This window comes from Antedon mediterranea, chromosome 10, assembly GCF_964355755.1.
Source record: "Antedon mediterranea chromosome 10, ecAntMedi1.1, whole genome shotgun sequence".
In the NCBI taxonomy this organism is placed as follows: domain Eukaryota; kingdom Metazoa; phylum Echinodermata; class Crinoidea; order Comatulida; family Antedonidae; genus Antedon; species Antedon mediterranea.
The window spans coordinates 6,281,868-6,307,629 of NC_092679.1; the positions used below are offsets into that span (position 1 = coordinate 6,281,868).

Consider the following 25,762-nt stretch of genomic DNA (forward strand, 5'->3'; position numbering starts at 1 on the left):
CCTATGTTAGCCTATGTTAGAAATAGATTTTTAAAATTTTTTATTTTAACGACACCCAACAGCAAAAAAATCGCCATTAAAAATACTTAGATAGCAATATAGGCCTATGTATATAGGCTATATACATAAAAACACAGAAAAATACATACAAAAAATGGCAAAATTAAATAGATTTAGGAATTTAGATCTAAAAATTGACAAACTATTGTCAAAAAATATTGATAGTCAATAGAAATTGAATTGACAATAGTCCTATATTAGAGATACGTCATACCCATACAGACTTCGACATTTTATTTTAGCGCAGAAGAAAAGTTAGAGTCTCGTCCAGTCCATAGCCAATGTCAAGACATTGTTATCAGTAAACGATGATTTTACGTAAAATTCAACCATAAGCCATTATTTTTGTAGCAAATATCTCACCTAAAATATCACCTTTCTTTTCGATTTTATTTTTCGTACATAAGTTGGGGACCCCTTATGTCAAGGATAGCCAAACTACTTAGTCCTAAATATAACTAAACCTAACCCTCTAAATAACTCTCTCTCACCATAAAGTAAAAAGAAGTTGCTCATGGGATTCGAACTCAATACATCGACATGAACTTATGTACGAAAAGAAATATCGCGGGCGGGGGAATTCAGTGCTGTTTCTAGATTTTCCAATGTCATGCACTTTATTCCGTAATAAAGTTATTCCATTTACGGAGATGATACTTTCACTGCTTACTATAATTACTAGTATTATTACAGCCTATGTTTACGATGTTAATTTATTGATGGTATAGTTGATTGCACAGCATATGTTTATTATTCATAAGGCCTGTATTTATATTTTAAATTAAGAAATGAAGAGGAGCATGGTTGAAATGAAACTTTATTGAATATTCTTTGTTATTGTTAATCAAACAGAAAAATAAATAAAGCATTTGGTTGGACACAAGCAACATGGCTTTGTCAGTATACAGAGTAAATGCAATCCCAAAGCACAATGTTAATCCACGGAGAAAGTATTTCGAAATTGTTAATGCGATAATTAGTAAATAACAAATTGTAAAATCAAGTGGTGAACTAATATAAGGAGAATGGGAGGGGCGGGGGGAGTCTGATATTGAATCTACCTACGAGTAATTTCAATTCTGCAGCATTTTATAGTTATGTACATTAGTAACTTAGTACATTAGTTCACTTAGGTTGACCCTGGTCTCCCCAATTTCAGTTTTTTTTGTTATGTATATACTCAAATAGACCAAATAAATAATGAAATGAAATGAACTGACGGCGATTCTACTTAATATTGGTAAAAAGATAAACAGTTTGGCACACATGGCGTTTCATACGTATAAATAATACTTCCAGCAGCTATGCGAATATTAAAAACAGGAACATTCAATTATCTTCGTTCTTTTCAAATTCATACTAAAGTTAAAACTGTTTAAATCATTAAAAGCTTTCTGCACACATGGCGTTTCATACGTATAAATAATTCTTCCAGCAGCTAGGCGAATAATAAAACCTAGAAAATTCAATTTATCTTCTTTCTTGTCATACTAAAGTTAAAACTGTTTAAATCATTAAAATCTTTCAATTTATAGCCAACCAACAGATAAAACAAGACCCCTGCGGAACCAAAGGTTAAAACGGCGGTATGCATTGAGCATCATGTTAGCAATGCTCAATTTTCGACAACAACATGCATTTTACTTTCAGATCTTGAATTTATGCCGGCAAACGAACGTTTTGAGCTTTGATTTTAATAAAATTCACTACTCTTTTCCGCAACGGACATCATTAAAATGTTGTGCAACAAGAAACGCAAGTTAATAACGGCGTCACGTGAGTTTAAGAGTAATTAAAATTTATAATTTTCAAGAATTCTTTGGTGATAATATTTGAAAAGCTTGGGTTTTTTTATGACTATCACAAGGTGCAACAAATATAGAACTCTTGGTGATACTATGGTCCAGGCACAAATCATGGTTTGGAGCAGATATCCTCTGACTCGCCTATAAGAAAAAAACAAAAAATAATCATAAACTGTGGGAGGTGGACGCACTTTTTGATTAGAGCCACACTCGTAACACAACGGAGTTTTGTCTTAAATATTTTTGCACATATAGTTTGGAACGACGACGTGTGGAATGACATAAACACTTAGAGCAAGTCTAAACGGAGGTCTATAGCCTTTAAGCCAGAAAAATAGATCAATATTATTATAAAGGATTTCTTTTCATTTATTTGTTAGAAACGTCTGGGGCATCTAAAGAGGATACATTCCCTCCTCTGCAATGACGTTAGATGATCACTAGCATTGGCGTATTATGTGACATTAAAATGGCATATTCAACAAAAAAAGTTTTAAGAATTTTTTCAGGGGGACAGTACATCTTTAAATAAAATAAACTTACTGAATCGTATTTCCACGTCACAACGTATTTCCCTTTTGCACCTTTACACTTTATGGCTCGTATTTGTTTATAATTATCATAATATATACAAACATCATTAAACATTAGCGCTCCGTTTTCGGTAATTCTAAACAATTGATTTCCGCCCATGCCATGACAATGACCAATAGCAAACTGACCACCAGTATCTTGGTGACCCATTGTGTCCAAACATTTATCATCAAGTACCGCTCTAACCTGAAATAACAACCATAAATATTTTTAGAATGTATCTTATTATTGTGCTATTTATGACGAGTATTTAATGTTGCGTATATTTTGGCCAAATTGGCTGCCCATACATAGATCAAGCAGAAAAATCAAACAATGTGTGTTGTTCTTACCTCACCCCAGGCAACGTTCCGCGGTGGCGGCGGAAATCGCTCCATAACGTCATACGCTATTTCCTCCATGAACCATTTAAAACTATGTGGACAATTTTCTTTGCGATATTTAACTTGAGCGCTTATATTTCCGTGTGGCTTACCAATCAATTCAGGTCTAATTGAGTAGAAATAGTCTTTATATTCATCTAACCATACCTCAGCCACTCTCATATAATTCTGAAAAAAAATATTATTATAAGAAGTAGCTAACTGTGAAGTAACTTTGTAATGTTTTGCCCTCTATGACGTCACTACACTCACGGTACATTTTGCGAAGGTATGAACGCCAGGCCAGTGATCTGAGGTCGTGGGATCGAGTTCCACAAAGGCAATTATTTGCGTGTTATAAATATAAAAGGCACAATTTACGTCAGAGTAGAGGCCTAACCAAAGAAATACCAGACTAGGTATACTCAGAATATACTCAGTATATCAAAATGTCACAAGTTATTATACTACTATATATTAGAGTTTAGAAAAAGAACGCTGGGAGGAGGACTAAGGAGGTCGATTAGTGGTATTGTTGATTATTATGATAATAATAATTATGACAATAATGATAACGATCTAGAAGATGCTATGTTGAAGAACTATTATGCTAATGATAATGGCGATGATGTTAAAACGCTGATGGTTATAATTATTAATGATGATTGCAACTCACGTGATGGACTACCGAGACACCTGTACCAAGGTCTTTGTACTCGTATGGAACACCTTTTCGGTAAACGTGACCAACACGAGAACATGGTAAAAACAACAAGGTTCCCCCACACATCCATATCTAAAAGAAAAATAAAACAATCAGGGAACTAGCTTGAACTAAAATAAGTCACACGCAATTTAACTCGCGCGTTTAAACAATGATGATTGGATGGTTTGAAATGTGTCTTTTGTGCCTCCTGAACCATAGTATTTAGGCAATAATAAGAGAAATCAACTCTCTCAATACCGGACCGGACTGGGCTATATGTCTGGTTTCCAGATATTTCGAATGTATGTCAATGGTAAAAATGTGGGACCTTTGGACCTCAAGAAAAGTCACTGATGTTTTCAGAAAATCCGTTAGGGTTATTGAGATAGTTTACTGTACTGAACTTATCAAAGAGAAAAGCAGCGCCGTCTATAGAAAATAGTCTGTACTTCTGCAGAAATGACAGCGTGTTGGCCTGCCATACTTGACGCAGCAATAATGATACACTGCCTACCTTGAACGATAGTTCGAAGTTCTCAGCTCCCCAGATTTCTAAGCCAGGATCATAAGTACCAATTTCGAAAAAGTACGATCGATCTATTGCAAACAGTCCACCGGCCATTACGGGTGAGCTAAGAAGGCAAAGAAATAAAATGCACCTACTTCAGTTACTAATATGTCATTAAAAAATGAAGCACACATAATGTAATTAGAGGACCATGATAGTAAAGGTGATGTTAAAAGGTGATATAATCATTCCAACATAATTCACACTTATGAGGACGATCAAAGCATATTGATCGAAACGTCGAGAACTAATATACGTCGGTGTACCGCAAACTTTATATCAACATTCCAACAAAAGTTCGATAAAACATCTGGTTGGACTACAACCTGTGCCCTTTTGCAAATTAGTCGAGCGCTTCAACCATTAAACCACAAAGACCTTTAATTATGACACTTACTAGTATGGTTGTGATTTATATTTTCTGCGTGTATTTTCTTTGCTATACTCAACCGGGATACGTTTGTACCAAAACTCCCAGTCGAACGCTCCTCTACAAAGCCCGTCCCCTTGGGGGCCATATACAAATGTATCTGCGTCAACGGAATCCACTGTTGGGCAGACGACAGTTGTCCTGAAAAATCACATAAATAATTTTTATTGTACAATTAGTGACTGGAGTCAGATATAATAGAATTAAGTAACTCTTTTTGAATGAATAGATAGAGGACATTACCTAGCAGTATTACATCATAATTATCGTAAATTTGTTTTTTGTCTTTTTCTTCTTGGTTTTCATATATATTAGGAAAAAACGAACGCCAAAAAATGTAAATACAGTTTGTTTGATTATTATATCAATCAATACATTTAGAATAGGCTAGGCTTTATCAAACGTTTCGCTAGGCCCTTAAGCCTAAGGTTTTCTGTCACTACTAGTCCCCATGAGATTCTTGTCAAGAGTGTCAAATGTTCGTTAATCTACTCCCTTCCGTTGGACACTCAGGCTGCGCCTAAGAATGACTACTTAATATCATTAAATAATAAATATCATTGAATACAACGCTTTTAGGTTCGCATAACATACCGCTCACATAGTTCCAGACACGCCATATCCGTACTCTTTAAATATGTACTAAAGGCAAACATTATCACAACTATAGACCCTTTTATTATGCATCGGTCGCTTCTATCTAATGGTTATGCTGCTAATTAACACGGTATTTGACACGCGCGTAAAAATGTTGATGAAAAAAGCACAGTTTTCGTACGCACGCGTTACTTTACGACCTCATCATCATTCGTGTAGAACATTTTGTTGCAATGCGACAATACATATTACCTGTTAAGTGCAACTTCTGCTAGCAGGGGAGGAAGCCAGTTTTTCCCGCATTCGCAGTGTGCATCTAGAAATACGACAACTTCCGCATCTGAATTTTGAGCGCCAATAATTCGTCCTCTTATTAGCCCCTCACGTTCTGTTGTGCGTACCAGTTTTATCTTGTTTTCAAACCGAGGTAGTTTAATATATTCTTCTAACTTTGCTTTCAAATGATCTGTAAAAAAAAAATGGATAATAGGTTGGAATGGAAATGTAAGAATAAGAAAGACTATTAACAGGTCAACATGGAAATGGAATATATCTTGCTACTTTCATGTTTTATTCTTAGTATGATTGAGAGATTGATTGTAAAGTTAGTCAAGGCGTTTATCATGGTTTCAACGGAGGTTTTAAGCATGTTCCATTAGTGAACATATTCAAGGGGCTCTGATACAACCCCCAGGGGCCTGACACATAGTCGAATTTAAATTATGATAATGTCTAGACGAAGGGTGGGTGTATGACGTCATAAACAGTCTTAATATATAATAATCTGTCTTGCTACTACTGCCATCTCCATTGGCCTAATCAATATCAAGAGTAAAAGCATTTTAATTTTAATCTCTCGTCATCATATCGATCGTCGTCGTCATCAGTGCAACCCGACCTGGTACTCTCCCTGGCAACAACTGCTGGTGTATCATTATTTACCATCACCGCTATTCTATCAATGTCACAATGGTCATCGTTGTTATTGTCACGCTGTCATTTTATCATCATCATAATCATCAAAATCATCACCACCATTATCATCATCATCAACATCACCGCCACCATCATCATAATCATCACCATGACCATCATCTTTACTTGACCATCATCTTCACTTGACCATCATCTTCACTTGACCATCATCTGTATTTTACCTTTCGTACTAAAATCGTCCACCATAACGACTTGCTGTAGTAAGTGGGCTGGGGAGGCATTAAAAATGCTATGTATTGTGCGCATGAGGGTTGACCAACCCTCATTGTGAAAGACTACCGCAACACTTGCTCTGGGAAGGTTCTCTGGATAATGCCAATATTGACACCTGCGGATCAGAAGAAGAATAACCAAAGCCTAAATCATAAGTAATTCAATATAACATCCACACTTTCATCTCCCGATGTAGGTCTTAACTTAATTGTTCTTTGATTGAATTATGGGTAATGGGTAGGCCTATATCTCTTAGTCGCTGTTACAGCTGGTTCAAAAAATTGGACTCAACGCAAGTACGGCACAACGTAAAGCTTGGTTCCCACTAGAGACGGGAGCAACATAAGGACGTAACGCAACATAAGTGATTTGACCAATGACAAGCGATGAACTGGCGATCGCTTATCATTGGTCAACTATTGCGTTGCGTTTATGTCCTTGCGTTGCGTATACGTCCTTGCGTTGCGTCTCAAGCTTTAGTAATTTGACCAATCGCAATGAATCCGAACTGTTGCGTTGCGCTTACGTTCAAATGTTTTTATCAATTAATAGTTATTACTTATTAAAAGGGTAAAACTAAACGGGAATAGTTTAAATTAGTTAAATTGAGCTCTGATAAAATTTACACAGACGAGCGGTAACGGTAATACGAATATAAAATCTATGTTTTATGACATTTACATAAAGCGTTGAGGATAGATAGGCCCCATGTGATAAGATACGCGGTTTTCCGCTTACCGCTCGTCTTGGTGAATTGGCCTTAGGCCTAAAACTTATAAAGTATGATTACGCAGCGAATTCTTCATAATTGTTGTAGAAAAAGTTACGAGTATATATCATCCCAACGAGACAATATTATTCTACAAGTTGTGTATAAGACGAATGAATTATATCAACGGTTTTATGAGTGTCTATAACCGACATAAAAAAATAATCTCTTCGATATTTTACATTATTAATATTTAGCGATGAAAGATGATTAAATATTTTACGCGAAAGATAATAAAAACCGGATTATGTTATTGAACACAGACATAAGTATGTTTATGTCATGTAAGATAGTCAATACTCAGGAGATTATGACGAAGCAGTGACATGACGATGTGTGCCTTCAAAAGATGACTGAGATGGGAATTTACGATTTATACCACGGGGTAATATTCCAATCGTCTGTTACCGTCAGGCGTTAAACTGATCTCTCTTCTGAATTTGTCGCTTATAACACCGCCTGAACGGGCTTACGGTACGGACGAGTGTATGTATCCTCAGGGTGGTTGTAGGCCTACATTTGGAATCTACCAAGGGTTATTTAAAATGAACTGGACTAGATGGCTTGTGGGTAGGGCATTTTAACCAATTGGAGGAGAGGGTAACTCTTCTGGGACAATGTATCCTCAGGGCCGGTGGTGGTATATTTGGAATCGACTGAGCGTTAGACTATTGAATATGAACTGGACTAGATGGCTAGTCATCTGAATGCAGAGCACTCCACTGGGTATAGAGATTTTTAACCAATTTATTGGAGGAGAGGGTAAATCTTCTGGAACAATACAAGAAAACACGAGATTAATAATGATATGTATTCTGATATTTGAAAAAGCCCAATTGGGATTTGAATCGTCTGCTTGTACAGGCAATGAATTTGATCGTCTGTCGTTGACTAGCAAACATCATTATGATGACTGCACTACGATAAATCTAATTATGAAGTGAGTCGAACATTAATATTCCACTCATTTCCTCGACATTTTTGTGAACCTACAATTTCTGAGATTATTTATGCAGTCAATTATGTTTTCATATAGGCAGACTTTATCTTGTTGTATTTGTGCCAACAACAAGGACAGACAATAGAAATAAAATATATAGTACTGTATTAAAACCTGTTGCACATTCTATCTCACATATTTACGACGTAATTTTGAAATATCGTAAAAACTTGACAGCTTGCCGTTGCCATTTTACAACCGTCGTCGCGTCTATATTGAACATGTTGAATCAGAAGTAAAATAATTATGAGCCAAATATTCAATAACCAGTCGGATGTGGGTTTGTTGGGTGTTAATATTAATGGAAGGATAGCGGTAATGGTTAATGCCAGACAAACAGTTGTCATGTCATTTCACTAGTATTAATGTACAATTAGGTCATGTGATATTTTTCCCTTACCGACATTCCGGACAAAAGCTTAATTCCCACTAGAGAGACACACACACAACGCAAGGACGAAGCGCAACGTAAGTTAGTTGATCAATTTGCAAAGCGCATTATTCGAACTATAAAGTAGTGGCGCTGTATCTCGGCGCCTAACGTGCTTTCCTTCAATCCGAATGTCCTTCAATCCGAATGTCCAGGGTTCACAGTGAGCTACTGTCAGTGCTGTAACCCAAGACTCGATCTAAAGCCTTTAGTCTAAAGTTTTGTTTTAAGCAGGATAATTTATAGTTTATCCATCCTGTAGTTGACGAGTTTCTAGCAGTTAAATGCGTATGAAATAACAATAAAGAAAATATATAAATCCAAAAAAAAGCCTACTCGACTCTTGTATCACGTGTGTGGTCTCGTGTTATATTCGTGCGATACGCGAGGACTTATCAATTAATTCAGTGACAGTATGCCTATCACGTTACGTGATTTTGCGGCAACAACTCTGTGAACTACTTATTACGCTCTTTCTACACTATATCAAACTTGATGAAAAAAAAGTGATGTGCCCATATAGACATGATGATATCATATCACTACAATATTTGGCCATATCTGAGCTTTTTTGTCACTCAAGTTGACAGAGATTTACTTACTCAGAATCTCGAATATCTGGAATGGTTCGATCCAACGATATTCGATCACTTATCACCATGTTAAATCCGTAGTTTTTAAATGCTTTTTTGTATTCATTTTCTTCTTTTGGGTTCAACTTTACAGCGACGCCGTATTCGCCGAGTCCGTGTCTTAAAGGCGCTTCCTTTGGCTCGTAATTCCCTAAGACGCCATCTTGAAATACTATTGGTGAAACATGTCTAACTGGCGCTCCTTTTGGTTGCTTGATTGATTGTAAATGTGAATGTGATGCTTCATCTTTTAACTGAAATGAAGAAAAATATACAATTTTTTTAGTTATCAAAAATCTCATTCGGGTTCCTAACCGAAAAGAGTCTATGATTCACCACCAAAGGAACATTCAGCAGCTGGATTTGATTTAAAATGAATATATTATCTAATATTATAAACCTTTGTATTCCAAATATCTTATTTTAATATGATAATACAATACTGTGTAGAATATCTTTATTGTAAAATCGAACTCACCGTAAAAACTAAATTACATTGATTTTAATATATAGCCTATATATATAGGCCTATATACGACATATTTAATATTTGCAGTCAGTCTGTGAACCAGCTGATGGTTCAATCACAACAATGGTCAATCAAATTACGTTTATTGGATATAGTGTCAATTTTAAAGAATATTTTGACTTTTTAAAGGCGTTAATTGAGGGTTCCCAGCAGTTCCTAACCGAAAAGAGTCTATGATTCACCACCAAAGGAACATTCAGCAGCTGGATTTGATTTAAAATGAATATATTATCTAATATTATAAACCTTTGTATTCCAAATATCTTATTTTAATATGATAATACAATACTGTGTAGAATATCTTTATTGTAAAATCGAACTCACCGTAAAAACTAAATTACATTGATTTTAATATATAGCCTATATATATAGGCCTATATACGACATATTTAATATTTGCAGTCAGTCTGTGAACCAGCTGATGGTTCAATCACAACAATGGTCAATCAAATTACGTTTATTGGATATAGTGTCAATTTTAAAGAATATTTTGACTTTTTAAAGGCGTTAATTGAGGGTTCCCAGCAGTTCCTAACCGAAAAGAGTCTATGATTCACCACCAAAGGAACATTCAGCAGCTGGATTTGATTTAAAATGAATATATTATCTAATATTATAAACCTTTGTATTCCAAATATCTTATTTTAATATGATAATACAATACTGTGTAGAATATCTTTATTGTAAAATCGAACTCACCGTAAAAACTAAATTACATTGATTTTAATATATAGCCTATATATATAGGCCTATATACGACATATTTAATATTTGCAGTCAGTCTGTGAACCAGCTGATGGTTCAATCACAACAATGGTCAATCAAATTACGTTTATTGGATATAGTGTCAATTTTAAAGAATATTTTGACTTTTTAAAGGCGTTAATTGAGGGTTCCCAGCAGTTTAACCTCGGTATTAACAAATAAGTAGGCCTAATTTGCAGTTTTAGTGCTCTAACTTCCTCAGGATGTTATTACATCAGTTCACTTACCTGTGATAACGACGCAATAGGTGCTTCATTTCTCTTGATCTCATCCACAACAAACGAATTGAATGATGGCCCTAGGCGATGCGCCGAAAGTAGTCCCAGGGAAAACATAAACGAGCCCGACGCTACCAACAGAATAAGGATGAAAGCGTATCGTAGAAAACTCCGTTTGTTGCCGTGACTCCCCATGATCACAAATGGTTTTACATAGAGTTTCATTAATGCTTTGAAAGTCCTAAGTGATAAAACATCATATAATGACGTCACGTCAAGTTCAGGCAGTTACCGATGTGCATAAGATCAAGTATGAATGTTTAGTAAGCAGATCGAACCAAGAAAAGCACTCAGCCACGATACCATTCCTCATCTGTATCCTACTGCCTCTGTAATGAGAATCAATGCGTATCATCAAAATAACAACAAAGAGTGCAGCGTAATGATCTGCTGTATATACAAACAAAATAAAGACAATTATCGTTCTGTTTTAGCAGACAATGCTTGCTGGTGGTACAGCTTGAAAGAAGCGGGTATCTCGACATACTGTACTCTTGTCGTTTCTCAACCTATTAGTCTTATAAATATCCGGAAAAGACCACTAAACGCAATTAAAATGTCAAGCAATCGGGTTAAAAGATTCCTTCCCGTCCAATCCTGCCCAACAAGTAGCCGCCTACATACAACGTCTAATAAATTGTATTCATCATATTATTAAGTACATTTATTCTTGGCCTTTGATCATAGTCGAACCGATGACGCACATACGGCGTTCTTGGCTGTAAACCTGGATCAGATCGCTTCTATGTACTGCATTAGGTTTTTATAACACATTATTATACCCACAGAAATACATAAATGTCGTAATTAGAATGAGTATAAACGGAACTATAAATCAAACAACCGGTCGCATAAATACTGTCCAAGGCAATCTAATAACATGATGCTGAACTCCGAAGATCAAAATGTATATATCTGTGGCTGCAACACGATCAATTACACGCCCGCCTGACGCCGAGTATGTGCATAGTATACAGTACTGTTGGTATTTGTTTTTCGCAGCCAGCCATAAGATCAAAGGACCGTTACGAGTTCCTATCTTGGCAAGACGAGCTCAGTGTTTTTAGATTGTTTTGGTCTGACCAATATAGGCCTAAGTTGACAGAAGACAGAACGCACTATTTACCAGACGAGGCCTACCTTACCTATAACTCAAACGCACTCCTACTAGAGTAATACACCTGTTTAAGACACCATCATACACTCGGCGTTCTATCGGCTCTAAGGCTTTTATAAATTACGGAATATAGTGTATTGCAGAATACATAAATAATTTATTGCACCAATCTACGCAATACAAGCAATTGAAATTTGATTTGAGTTTCATAGTCTGCAGGGAATACGGTATTGAATTATAATTGCGAGCGAGCGGCATGTCATGTAATACACTTTGGTTTTAGAAAATTATTATTTTATGTAAGGTTTTTGAAACAGCAGTTCCTTGTTGTACATAGACAATTTTCATCATGCGCTTGGGGGCGGGTGGAGTGTGGAGTGAGGGGAGAATCACCAGTGAACCAGAAAATAAACATGTAACACAGAACGAATTTGCTGGGTTTTTTTTGCACATTAATGGTTTAGGCTTCGAAAAGGGAGGAATGTAGTGAGTTTCTTCGTCAATCGCCCCATCCAAAATGACCAACCTAGCCAGTGCATTCTGTACAAAAACAGTGATTGTAGTAGGCCTAGGCCCTAATATATATCAAATATTTGTTACGCTAAACATACAACAAAACGCATTCAAAGACGACGCCCCCTGCAACAAAAAGTAGCCTAACTTACGCAACTTATCGAAACGCACATGAGACTGAGAGGAACTTGGTCAAGGAATATCGCCTTATCTGTCTATTTAGAGCAGTGTATACTGTATAGCCAAGGGCAACAGGAAACCGACTAGCGTACTTTACCAATAATATCAGTGTTATCCATATGTAATATTGTCTAAAAGAAAACAATTATTGACATGACACAATAGTAACACTATAGCATGAAGAAAGCCAATAGACAACAACAGACAACAATAAAGTCGAAATCCGAATTGACAATACATTATACAACACACTAAAGACGAAGAAAGCCAATATACAACAATATGAAAAATACAATAAGTCGAAATCCTAATGAATTGATTAGTATATGTTTATGCAAAGTATGATAACAATGGCTTAGAAAAAAACAGGTATAGGCGGAAGCTTTCTTTGAAAATAAATATATGGTATATTATAATGTACTAAATTCAAGCTATTTATATTATGTAATGAACATGGATAAACACCGTTGGCCTAACTTTATGCTTAATACGTGTCTAAATTCAACTACAAATGTAGAACCACGCTATAAGCTGATTCCCAGTTTTGCTATGACGTGTGCGTCTATTAATATGAACATCGACTCAATTTTCGAAACTTTCTACCTTGGCAATGACCCTGATAGTCATTGGGTTAAGAGATTTAAAGAGTTGATGCATGACACAAACATTGCATTTTGGACAAGTGAAATGCTAAGAAAATCGTCACTCCAGACATACTCTCTTATTAAGTCTAATCCGTGCCTTGAAAAATATTTATTGGATTGTACAGATTTTCTAGGATCTAGCCTCAAATTCAAACTACGTTCTAACACCCTTCCTTTAGGTCACAGGAGTTGTAAGTGGCTTCCTGAATATGATGGTAACTGTAAAATGTGTAAGAATGGTTTAGAAGACATTCAACATTTTCTATTCACATGTAACCAACTCAATGGCATAAGGATTGAAGAATATACCAAATTAGAATATATGTTAATCGATATCAATCATTTAGATGTATGGGAAAATTTTATCTCTGGTGACCTGAACACCAAATTAAATCTTGTATTAGGTGGAACTGATAACTATACTATCATTATATGTATGACGTCGATTCCATATCAAATGTCTTTGATTGTTACTGTAAGCACTATGTTAACAGAGCATGGGCACACAGATGTATTGTTCTAGGCGAGTAATGTTCATATCAATCAAACTAAATGATTGATATCTATCTCACTAAATGATCGATATCTATCTCATTATAGTGTTAGGTCTACATTGTTGTTGCCCAATTCATTTTATATTGTACAGTTCCTACCTATTCTATTATTGTTTATTTCTTGTAATTTTGTATTTTTAGGTGTCAGTGGGTTTCCTGCTGCTGTAGTTTTAATTATCAATGGTATTGTTTTGACATTTTGACCTACGTCAACTTTTTATTGTAATTGTTATTTTCTATATCATGTTGTTTTGTTTTTTTGTACATTTCTTTTGGATGCACCTTCCATTTGGTTGAGTGCCACTGTTGTAAAAGTGTAATCTCCAAATAAATTATTATTATTATTATTAGGCACCAAAATAAAAGTAAATAAATTGCTCGCAGAAAAATGTCATGACTTTATATTTTCGATTCTTCGTAATGTTGACTATACTCACTCGATACTTGGGCAGTGGGGAATCAAGGATAGGCCACTCTGATCTGATCTCTTCCTAAATTTTAAACAGTGCGGACTGTTCACAGAGCGGATACCCAGTAGTAGGGGAATTCCAGGCAACACCCGATAGATGGCATACGATGGTATTGCTGTATGCTGTAGCCCGATATAGATGTCATCCGGCAAAAACTAGAGGTGCCATTTTACGTGCAAGAGTTCCATTTCCGGCCATCTAGGGATGCCATTTAACAAAATTAAAATTCGCCACAGGTCCCACCAAGTATTACTCGGTATCCATACGACCCCCTAGATTTGTGGGCAACACCTTTAAAATAGTCCTGCGACTGCCTCTGCTTCTAGAAGAATTATTTACACCGTTTTCTAGCACTTAGTTAGGCCCAAACTTCATAAATTGGTAGAGTGCAAGTATGTATGCCTCCTATCTACACACAACTATTAGTGATGATAGTATAACAACACACACGTCATTGCACCAATTTAGCGTATTGATAGCAGTAAGATTGCAACAATGTGACAATGTTCTCTGCCTGTTAAGCCTACAAAATAGTGGTGCTGAAGAGAAACGTTGGGGTCAGAAATACATAAATATATTCCCCCTTTGAAACCCACTACATCTATTAACAAGGCCAACAGCCATTAAGTCGCGTGCTACAATGCATAGTGATACCGGACCGACAGACAAACAGACCGACAGACAGACAGACCGACAGACAGACGGACCGACCGACATAGTGAACTATACTGACCGAAATTACTGAACATGTTTAAAAATGTTGAAATGTTTAAAAACATTTATATTTTTTTAATTTACACGTGCGTAGCCTGTCACTTTTGACGTGCTCGTATAACGTAATTTCGAGTTGAAAAGTAAGTCAAGAAAACAGAAATCGGGCAAGAAGAGTGCGCAATAACATTTAACGCGCAGTGCGCGCGCAAAAATCTGCGCACTCATGGCAATTTTGTAAACGCTTAAAATTGCCTGAAACGTACTCTTATTTCATCGAAAATAAATTTTAATTGTAATTATTGCCATATGATGATTTATGCCCTGAAATTTATGAGTACCAAATTTTATTTAATTGTGATTCATGGTTGTTAAGATATGATTACAAACGTGATTTCGGTAAATCGTGCGTAGACCGCGTAATTTTTTATTGCGCACCGTGAAAACATAACCACATCGATTCCTGGCCATAAGGAATATTCTGTGAAAAATTGACTTAGCTAGATTAAACTGATATCAAGATAAGGTCATAAAGCGATAAAACGCATAGTGATACCGGACCGACAGACAGACAGACAGACAGACCGACAGACAGACCGACAGACAGACAGACAGACCGACAGACAGACAGACAGACAGACAGACAGACCGACCGACCGACATAGTGAACTATAGAGTCGCTTCCACGCGACTAAAAATTGGTTCCCACTAGGACGTGACGTAAGAAACGTAAGCCGCAACGCAATTGACTAATCAAAGGCGAAAGTTCGAGTAATTCAACGCTTTCGATTGGTCAGTTCGCTTACGAACCTAAAATTCAGGCAACCACCGGGTGGTTTCTTTACAAACCGGAACTTTTAAGAAGATTTCGCTGTTGGATACAATTGAGACGATCCCTAAAATATTTCACTAATGTTTTAGCACTGCGCATGGTCCACCAGGCAGTGGTCTTGTGACGTGGCTGAGTAGATCTTGCAGACAAAGAACTGCTGTATATAGGCCTACAACTTTATATACTCGTAGGATTATCGTTCCAAATACGGTAACAAATGATACGTAAATTAGTACGAATCAGCCAAAACGTTGTCAACATTGTATTGTATAGTGCAGTAATTATATAGATTGTATTCAATTACTGTAGTATTAAGCTAGGCTTGACCTCTAAGCCTACTCTAAGGTAGGCTAAAACCATATTTTCAGTGTATATAATTACTAGATTTATGACTACAAGGGACTTAATTTTGTATTTAACTGTGTCATCTCTGAACTACCCTCCTCAAGCTCCCATGTCCTAACGCAACTCAAGAGCCAACGCAAAATATCGCACCCCCTCTCTTACGAGAAGTTGATTAATTTGCTGTAGGCCTATGTGGCGTGATGTTACGTCACGGTTCATGCAAATATAGGTATTGTTCTTCAGCACTTTGTGTCGATACTTTGCGTATATACGTCCTTTCGTTGCGGATAGTAGTGGGAATCAAGATTTATACTTTTATTATTATTATTTCCCTATCATATCTATTTTTTATATTATCAAAATAATTCACACAAAAAATATTATATTGTGAATTATCATATATAATTATCATAAACAAAAATAACAGATTAACATTGTAAAACTCTATTATAACATGATGCCGCCGTGTGTGCGTTATAAAAAAAAGGTTAATTTCCCGGATGCGACGTATAGTACCTTTGCTTGAACCAGTGCTATTTTAAGAACTCGAAACGGTTAGGGTGCATTTTCTGGTGCCCAGAGGTCCATATTAAATTATTTCCTCTCTCATACCCCTTTACAAAACCCTGCATCTGCCCCACGGCCTATTAATGTAATATGTTAGCGCTCTCCTCTCCGAAGAACTTGTATACGGTCGTCACGACCTCTACCACATTCACAATGTTATAGCTAACGAAAGCGCCTCAACAATCATTCTTCATAGGATAATTACGACATTTCTTAAGCTCTGTCTACACTATCAAACTATTTTGACAAAGAAGTGTGATGTGTCCAAATATGGTAGTGATATGCCCAAATATGTTAGTGATATGACATCATCATGTCCCATATAATAATGGGCACATCAGTTTTTTTTTAGTCACATACAGTTTGATAAGTGTAGACTGAGCTTTATGGAGATACAAAAACCCCTTATTCCAAATGACACTAGGCCTAGGCTACATATAGCGCACGTAAAACCAGAAAAATAAACCCAAACATCACTAGTTAAGTTAGGAGACAATGTGTGCCTATACAGAAAGCGTGGCGGCCTAATTAATAGTTACACAGGCATACACATCACTAGCATCGATATTTTAAGATTGGATTCACATGTGTCGATATTCTCACGGGCCTGTTTAACCCAACTAGTGGTAATCCAGGTTAAAATGTGGGCGTCAGAAATACGTAAATGCATGCCCCTTTTGAAACCTACCTTGAACAAGTTAACTGTTTAATTCTTAATTCCTCTGTTGATAGTTTATCATTAGGCTGAGATTAGTACAAAGTTCAGTCTAACTGATAATCACTGCAGCACGGTTCCGAAAGACACTGCGCACGCGTATAAAACGAAAATCAATACCGTATGGCAGTGTGTATACGTTGAATAGTGTGGTAACTCAAATCGCCATATAAATCGATTTTTTTTATTGTCCATACTGATTAGATGATTAAAATATATTTTATGCCATATGCTCATTAGAAAGTTAGCATATTGCGTCTTTATTACAGCGATAAAATGTATATATTTTCTGCGCATGTAAAATTAAATCGGTAGAGCTTCTTTTCGGGCTTGAAAAAAAAACATGTAAACGTACCTACGTGTGAAACCAAGGTAATCTAACAGGGTGCTGAGGTCCAGACGGGAGATCAAAGGGTTTATCTGTGGCTGCGACACTACAGTTCCACCCTTAAGCCTGGTTCCCACTAGCGACGCAACGTAACGCAATCTACGCAACGTAAGAAAATGAATTTCCAATCATTGTTTTTGCCCCCGCCTGCGTGAAATCAAACCTGCGATGTTTGCAGCACTATTGCGTCGTCGGTTCCCACTTGTGATTACGCAATACAGGACTTTGCGTCAATACGTCGTTGCGTTACGTTCTAGTGGGAACCACGCTTAAACAGACACCGCGCGCCGTGGATAAGTGTACGCTACATGAGTAATAGTACTGTTGGTATTTGTCGCAGCCAGACATAAGATAAAAGACTGTTACTAGTTCATAAGATAACAAGGCGAGCCCAGTGTCCTGTTGTTAGATTCCTTGGTGAAACATGCACAGCACACGGTAATAAACCTCTGCAGAAAATAGGGAAATGTCGGATCAATCATTGTGATGGCGGTATACTTATAATTATAAATATGGATGAATAATATTGATTACACCGACGATATGTATTAAAAAATAAACAGGAACAAATAACTATATAAAACTCGTGATAGTGTATCCGTATTCGATTCTCTCATGATTGTGAGTTAATTTCGATATAGGCGCCCTACTTTTAAGAAAAAGCCTTTCGAATTAATCCGATCCTCTGCTTATACTGTATTAGCATAAGCATTTTTTTAAATAGAAATTTAATAGCGCAAAGGCTTGTAACATGATGTACAACTATAATAATGAGAATGACATCACTTTCAATACTTTTATCCGTTACCTTATACAACCAAAGAGAAATAAAGCGAATAGAAACTCGCCATTGACACCCACTGCAAATCACATGGTAAAAAGTAATATAAATATGATAAAACGGATTTATTTTAACATTCAGTATCAATCAACGTTCAGTCATCGGTAGGCTACAAGATACCCGTTACACACGACGTGAAGAGAAGACATACGCAAATAACATACAGTCGGTGCAAAATACGAAGAGGAACCAAATTCAGAAGATAATCTGGAAACACCAAGGTAAAATTAATTTCCAATAAATAATAATAAATAAATTCTTTTTAAATAATGTATTTTGAATTATTTGACATATTAAAATAACATCGATGTTTTTTTTTCGATTTACTATGATGTTGGTTCACGGAGTTATATTATACCTCCATGGTTAGTTATGTAACTTTGTATGTAGGCCTAACAAAGCCCCGTATGTAGCATAAATAGGCCCGGAGAGCATGAACAACACACGTGTTCCGATAACTAACCCACAATCTGGATTTCTGATTGGCTGCTGAAACGTCACAATTATTTAACAATGGGTACAATGAGGTTGGCAAAAAATGAAGATACAAGATTTTGAAGAAGCGACGATATAGTCTGTCTAGTCATATTAAGTATCATCCTAATTATGGGTTATTTTTACCCATAATAAATACTCTATAAATATTTTAAGTGCAAGTCTAGTGAGTATAAAAATTGGAAAAAATGCAGACTGAGGTCATCTAGTTAACTTAACCGGATTGGATCCGGGGATTTCCCTTTTCATGGATCTTCTGTCGATCGATGTTTGGCCTCCTTGCCATGACAACATGACAAACACACGTTATCAATCGCTTGATTAAGGGCGTATAATATTAGGTAATTAGATATTAATAGGGGGGGGGGGGGGAATTTTTATTTTGTAATGATTTATTTTCATACGCTTGTCGCTTGTTTCTTTCTACATATAAAACAAGTGTATACTGGGATTTAGTGGAAAAGCAAAACGTAATCAAACTATTTCTTGTGATGTGCTCAGCCCATTACCCCGCAAGTAAAACAGTTTTACAGGATACAACAAAAATAACATGTTTTTTTTTTGTTGTATTTCGTGATTGTAAAATGTTGTTTTTCCACGGTAATTATTTGGTAATTTTCATATACACGAGGCTGGATTTTATCGTATAAGGTTTATTGTAAAAAGTTGACTTTTTGTAGTTTGGGTGCAGATAAGGCGACAATCGGATTTGTTCATTCAAAAACATATTGATTAGATAAATAGGTCTACATAAAAGGCAGACAACCGTTGTATTTGTATTACACTACAATTATTTTCTCTCTTAACAGATACCAACCAAGGAATGATGGATGTACAAAATGTAAAAATCATTGCATTGTTTGTTCTTCTGTTTGTGTGCTTAGTATGTGGTCTACTACCGTTGCTATGTTTTAAAAGACGCACACACAGACAAACTGCTATACTCAATTTCTGTAACTGTTTCGCTGCAGGAGTATTTTTGGGGACATTCTTACTTCATCTTTTCCCCGAATCGCAGGAAGAAATCAAAGAAGCATTTCATAGCGATTTTAAGATATGCGAGACGATTGTCGCGGCTGGTTTTTTCTTGATATTGCTCATCGAGTGTGTAGCTATTCAGTGTCATGGAGAAACGAATGCGCAGCATAACGACGAAAGTCGTCCAATACTTAGCGAACAAGCCTCTAATCACAACGAAACGAGTTGTGACGCGGAAGTCCACGATCATGGCAACATCTTCGAGAGCTCATCTACTCTACGATCGTTAATATTTCTTCTGGCGCTTAGTGTACATTCACTTTTTGAAGGTTTCGCTGTTGGGATCCAGGAAACGGTATCGGAAACTCTGCAACTATTACTGGCAATCGGAATTCATAAATGTGTGTTAGCATTCAGTTTTTCTACTAACCTAGCACGACAATATAACATGACTATGCTAATGAAGGTATTGTTTTTAGTGATATTTAGCATATCCTCCCCGATTGGTGTTGCGATTGCGATTGCTATTGCAGTATCTGCGCAAGACTCGAATCATGCTCTTAACGGCATTTTACAGAGTCTGGCATCTGGAACCTTTCTTTACATTATATTTATAGAAATAGTTCCGACGTTGCAATTACATAAGCATCGTGGGACATTAAAAGCATTGGTTATGATGGTTGGGTTTTGTGTTATGATTGGACTGCAGTTTGTTGGTGAGGAGGGCCATCATCATTAATCATCCAACATGCTATCCAACCAATCTTCCAAATTACCTTCATCTTCATTTTTCTTTGAATTCACAAATTCTATAAAATGAAGTTAAGGTTTTATAAATATGACAAAACAAAAAAATGTTTGATAGTTCCATCAATCACCATAACGCATAAAATGTACTATCAATTTGGCTTTAATCATTATCATCATTCAAAGATGATTAATAAATATTATACAGCAAGTAAAAACAAATACACATTTTAATAATGTCATTTATAATGATTATACTACTTAATTTTTTTTAAATGTATATAAATAAAAAATATTTTATCAACTTTTATGATTTTGTATATGATGAAATAAAACATTTTATATAACACCTAAATAAATTCCTGTCATTTGATTGGACGAATGTGGGTCACATGGCGTGCAATAGTACGCACTATTCAACGATCGTTAAATACTACTTTTTTTTTTTTATTTAGATGTTATATAAAACAAATAATGAATGTTTTGTATTCGTGTAATGGTACAAATAATGGCACTTGGTGAATGATGAAAGGTTATATCAACTCGGCTTTGCCTCGTTGATATAACCTTTCATCATTCACCTCGTGCCATTATTTGTACCATTGCACTCATAAACATTCATTATTTGTATATTATTTGAAAATAATGTATATCCTTACCAGTTTTCTTTGGTTTTGATAATATACTTTCTTCCTCTTTTTCTATATTTACTGTAAAAACAAAAGTATTATTAAAGCATCAGCTGTAGGTTGTCAAAAAAAAAAGAACTACAAAACAAATAAGATCTATTTAGTGTTCTACACCAAGTTTTAGTCTACGTTTTAGACGGTGATTTGGCACACATGGCGTTTCATACCTATACTTACCGTACTGGATCTGGTTAAAAACTAAAATTGAAATGTGTGGCATTCATAACATAACTAAAGGGTTGAGGCAAGTCTAAAATCAAGGATGTTAATTTATTATTACACTAACAGATGACATAAAAACCTACTTAATCTTCCAATCTTAAGAAGCGATACTTACATTCAGTTTCAGGTTCCTGGTTATTTTTATTCTGATGACGTGTTGTATTTATTGGGTTGTCTAAGCCTAATAGAAAATCAAGTTCATCGTCATTATCTTCTTCCTCTTTCTTTTGTTGTACTTTAGGCTTTGAGATTGCCTTATTTGTACCGTGAACTGGATTTTTCCAATTTATTCCAGTTCTATCCGGTTCAGCAATCATACTGCCTACATTTTTCTCACTTATTCCAGTTCTATCCGGTTCAGCAATCATACTGCCTACATTTTTCTCACTTATTCCAGTTCTATACGGTTCAGCAATCATACTGCCTACATTTTCCTCACTTATTCCAGTTCTATCTGGTTCTGACTGGTTTATTGTAGATTTGATCACTGATTGTTTTTTACTATATATTTCAGATTTATGTAAAGAAAAATCAAATGTCTCTTTTGATGCATCAACATTAAATATAACATCTGGTTTTCTTTTTTTCTCAACTTGATCGGGAAAATTTGTTTCAAGACATGGATCTGTTTTCATTTCTTCTTCTCTTGAATTCTGAATACCCGAATCCTTTTCATAAATCTACAATTAAAGAAAGATATAGATAATGTAAAAGTGTAAATAATGTAAAACATAATAGGGAGAATAAATGATGCAGTACATGCAGTAGATCAACATTCAAATCGAAATACATTTCCCACTACAACGTTGCATACATTTGTTGTCTATAATAATAATATCCTGGATTTATATAGCGCCTAATGTTGTGAAACCTCTAAGCGCTGAACATTATTACCACAGTCATTTTTTTAGATCAAACACTTATGGAAACATACTCCCATAATGCAGCTGGTAATCAGCGCAAAGTTGTGTTTTGATCTTACCAGGTTTCCATTTATATGTTGTGGTAAAGTAAATTTAAACACTTACAGTGAATACTTCTTCATCAATATTCAGTCTTTGTGAGATTGGAAGACACTGAAGCTGAGTGACCAATGACTGGACATTTAGACAAAGAAAGTCTGAATTATCCTGTAAAAAAGGAGATTATGAATACTTGCCCTCCAATGAAATTCACTATTGGGAGTATAAAACTAATAACACAATGTTCAATTCTGAGCATGTATAGTGTATTATGGATATACAGTATGACAATCCTGACGCAAAACATTCAAGATATACTTTAGTACCATATTTATTCATATGATTATAATAAGAAACTGTTATAAAGTGCTATTTACTGATGTCTTAGATCATTAAAAGACAAACAAAAAGGTGAAATTTTAGAAGGGACTTGAATTGCTTAAGATATTTATGGAGTGAAAGCTGGTTCCAAACCGATGGTACTTGTGCAAAAAAACCTAAGATTTAAGGTGTCTTTTTGGAGTAGATTAAAGAAGAGGGTCCATATCAGAACAATTTCACAAAAACAACTCTTTTACGGCCTTAGTTTTGAGATTATAGGTCAAAGGTCAAAGATGTTGGGTCATTTTCGTGAAAAAGTTCTTATTAGACTGAATAGAAACATATACCTTCAGATTAATTTGAGCCCTATTTAAAGTTTGTCCAACTGTTAGTTACGGAGTTATATGATATGTAGGTCAAAGGTAAAAAATGCCAAAAATCATACTTCCGGCCATTTTTGGACAAACTTTTCCATTACACGAATATTAATATGCATCTCCCAAATAATTTGACACTAAAATTATTTCATTTAATCTAAGCGTTGCAAAGATATGACGATTTTGTTTTCAATGGGTCAAAACATTCAAATTGAGGTCAGAGGTCAAAGATGAATTTTAGAAATTTGACAACATGGGTTTTTATAACCAGCATGATTCAATTATTCATAAAACACAATGTTTACACTTTCCCCATGATCTGCACACGAAGGCACTTTTTTTGACATAGGGATCAGGGGCCGGATTTATCAAACTTGCTTAGCAAAAAAATCGTCTTAACTTTGCCTTAAATCCTTGATTTTGCCTAAGTCAGATTTATCAATATATCTAAGCAAAAAAATTTGCTTAATTTTGTCTTAAATCTAAGACGAAAAACACCCTGCCTTAAGATGAAAAATTTCGTCTTATCTCATTTCTGCAACAGAAACATTCTTTTTTGACAACGCGAGCGCGCTAAGCCGGAACATTGAACATTCGGAAAGGCTACGCTAGTGCGTTTTACGCTGTACTACGGACGCTAAAATAATGATATCGATCTTCACAAAGATGGCCTAGAAATTGGACGAGCAAAACTAATATTTTCGGGATAGGTACGACCCAATTGACTAGCTTTTAGAAAACTGTATCGGCTGCCAAGCAAGGGTCGCTGTCATTGATAAAAATAAATAAATGTTGATTTGATTTAAGTTTAGAGCGAATGATTTTCGTATGTATTTCCGACTGTTGTGCTCTTTCTCTATTTCAAGTAATAAAAACAATAGTAGCCAGAATGCGCCCTCTCTTGTTGGGAGTGAAAATACGGAGATAAAATGTTATAGCGCCGCCATCGCTAAGAGAAAAAAGCTAATACGCATGCGTAAGCAAGAATTTTTCGTCTTAAGACATAATTTGCTGCCCTCTAGAGTTTAATTTTGCGCATGTGCAAAGTAAAATTTACCTAAGACAATTTTTCTGCTAAGACATTGCTAAGACGGTTTGATAAATAAGATTAAGTTATTTGCTTAAGCACTTCTTAAATATTTCAGCTTAAGCAAAAATATAAGCAAATATTGATAAATGCCAACCCTGGACTACTTTATCATAATAAATGCCCTTACTTCCTGATAAACGTCATCTTGCCAGTCTTGTTCATCTTTGAAACGAAACTGTGACGACGAATCTTCTGCAGAAAATGTAACAGTTTCAAGGTTTAAAATCATATCAAGCCATATTAGCCTAAACTCTGTCACACTATCAAACATTATGTGACAAAACAAATGTAATGTGCCCATATATGGACATGATGATGCTCTTACTAGCACCTGATAAACACCATATTGTTATTCACTCACCTTCTTTAGAAAGTAGGACATTAAAATCAGCACCTCTTATTTCTACTTTGTCATCATCTTCTTCTATGTCACCATATCGGTTCCAGTTACTCTCAATTTTGCGCCTTGAAAAAGACTTTCTTTCCTGTAAAATAGTTATGAAATATTATACATATACGCATGGCAAGAAGAAGAAGTACTTACTTTTAAGTAGTTAAAAAAGATTGGATAATATTAATATTGTAATTAATATCCCTTTCCTACTACTGTCTGTCTGTATTACTACTATAGTACTAGTAACTAGTTATATAGTAGTAGGCTATGCCTATATATATTATAAAATATAAATCAATTATTATTGTAAAGTTTATTAATAGTAATTACTGTATTATAAATTAAATAATATACAGATAAAAAAAAATAGTACAGCAATTGATATTAGTGCATATTCTCTTAGCGTACGCTAGGCCTGGTAGACATACCCCTGACTCAGATTTCAATCCTTCGCTACTGCTGCTGGAAGCGGACTGTTGAGGCGAGTGACTATCAACACCGTGCCGGCCGTGAGGCCTACGAATAGTATTACTGTTATCAGGTTTCTGGTGGCTACTTTTGCTACCACTTTTTCCATCATCGTTTACAGACTTTTTCTTTGAACCACTAGACTGTCCCTGTCCACTTTTCCCATGCTTATTTTTCTGGTGCTTCCTAATTTTTTGGTGTTTTTCAGGTCTCATGTTTTCGTAGGGTTTTCGTATCGATCGAGTGTAAATATGAATTCCGCCCTCTAATGATTAAAAAATTATCCAACTAATTTAAATATGTATGAACCGATTGTAAAAATATGATTATGAAATATAATAACTAGGCCTATACATAATTAAATTATCTAGGCCTATCTACTACCATTATTTATTAATACAATTATAT

General features: G+C 35.5%; 3 protein-coding genes across 7 annotated transcripts; 1 reads left to right on the forward strand and 2 right to left on the reverse strand.

The window, feature by feature from the left end:
• Positions 1 to 139: 139 nt before the first annotated feature.
• On the reverse strand, positions 140 to 19,308 carry LOC140059991 (N-acetylgalactosaminyltransferase 7-like). 4 transcript variants are annotated; one of them, XM_072106009.1, is made up of 11 exons: positions 17,738 to 19,308; positions 10,684 to 11,063; positions 9,133 to 9,416; positions 6,280 to 6,446; positions 5,375 to 5,588; positions 4,493 to 4,666; positions 4,042 to 4,159; positions 3,498 to 3,617; positions 2,792 to 3,010; positions 2,409 to 2,645; positions 140 to 2,006 (listed from the first exon to the last, which is right to left on the reverse strand). In XM_072106009.1, exons 2-11 carry the CDS (start codon positions 10,897 to 10,899, stop codon positions 1,869 to 1,871), a joined length of 1,887 nt encoding a protein of 628 aa, XP_071962110.1. In that variant the 5' UTR covers positions 10,900 to 11,063; positions 17,738 to 19,308; the 3' UTR covers positions 140 to 1,868. The 4 variants fall into 4 exon arrangements, with proteins under 4 accessions (XP_071962110.1, XP_071962106.1, XP_071962107.1 ...); XM_072106005.1 differs by lacking the exon at positions 17,738 to 19,308 and adding an exon at positions 17,356 to 17,462; XM_072106006.1 differs by lacking the exon at positions 17,738 to 19,308 and adding an exon at positions 12,517 to 12,632.
• A 170-nt stretch (positions 19,309 to 19,478) lies between these two features.
• Positions 19,479 to 25,585, reverse strand: LOC140059992 (uncharacterized). Of its 2 annotated transcripts, none has more exons than XM_072106011.1 (7): positions 25,315 to 25,585; positions 24,854 to 24,977; positions 24,620 to 24,681; positions 22,771 to 22,872; positions 21,858 to 22,422; positions 21,491 to 21,541; positions 19,479 to 20,893 (listed from the first exon to the last, which is right to left on the reverse strand). In XM_072106011.1, exons 1-7 carry the CDS (start codon positions 25,567 to 25,569, stop codon positions 20,820 to 20,822), a joined length of 1,233 nt encoding a protein of 410 aa, XP_071962112.1. In that variant the 5' UTR covers positions 25,570 to 25,585; the 3' UTR covers positions 19,479 to 20,819. The 2 variants fall into 2 exon arrangements, with proteins under 2 accessions (XP_071962112.1, XP_071962111.1); XM_072106010.1 differs by having other exon boundaries at positions 24,620 to 24,684.
• Positions 19,992 to 20,793, forward strand: LOC140060946 (zinc transporter ZIP1-like; the record flags this gene model as incomplete). The annotated part of the gene is made up of 2 exons (XM_072107320.1): positions 19,992 to 20,006; positions 20,125 to 20,793. Coding segments are annotated over exons 1-2 (684 nt in total), but the record flags the coding sequence as incomplete, so codon positions are not given.
• Positions 25,586 to 25,762: the final 177 nt, after the last annotated feature.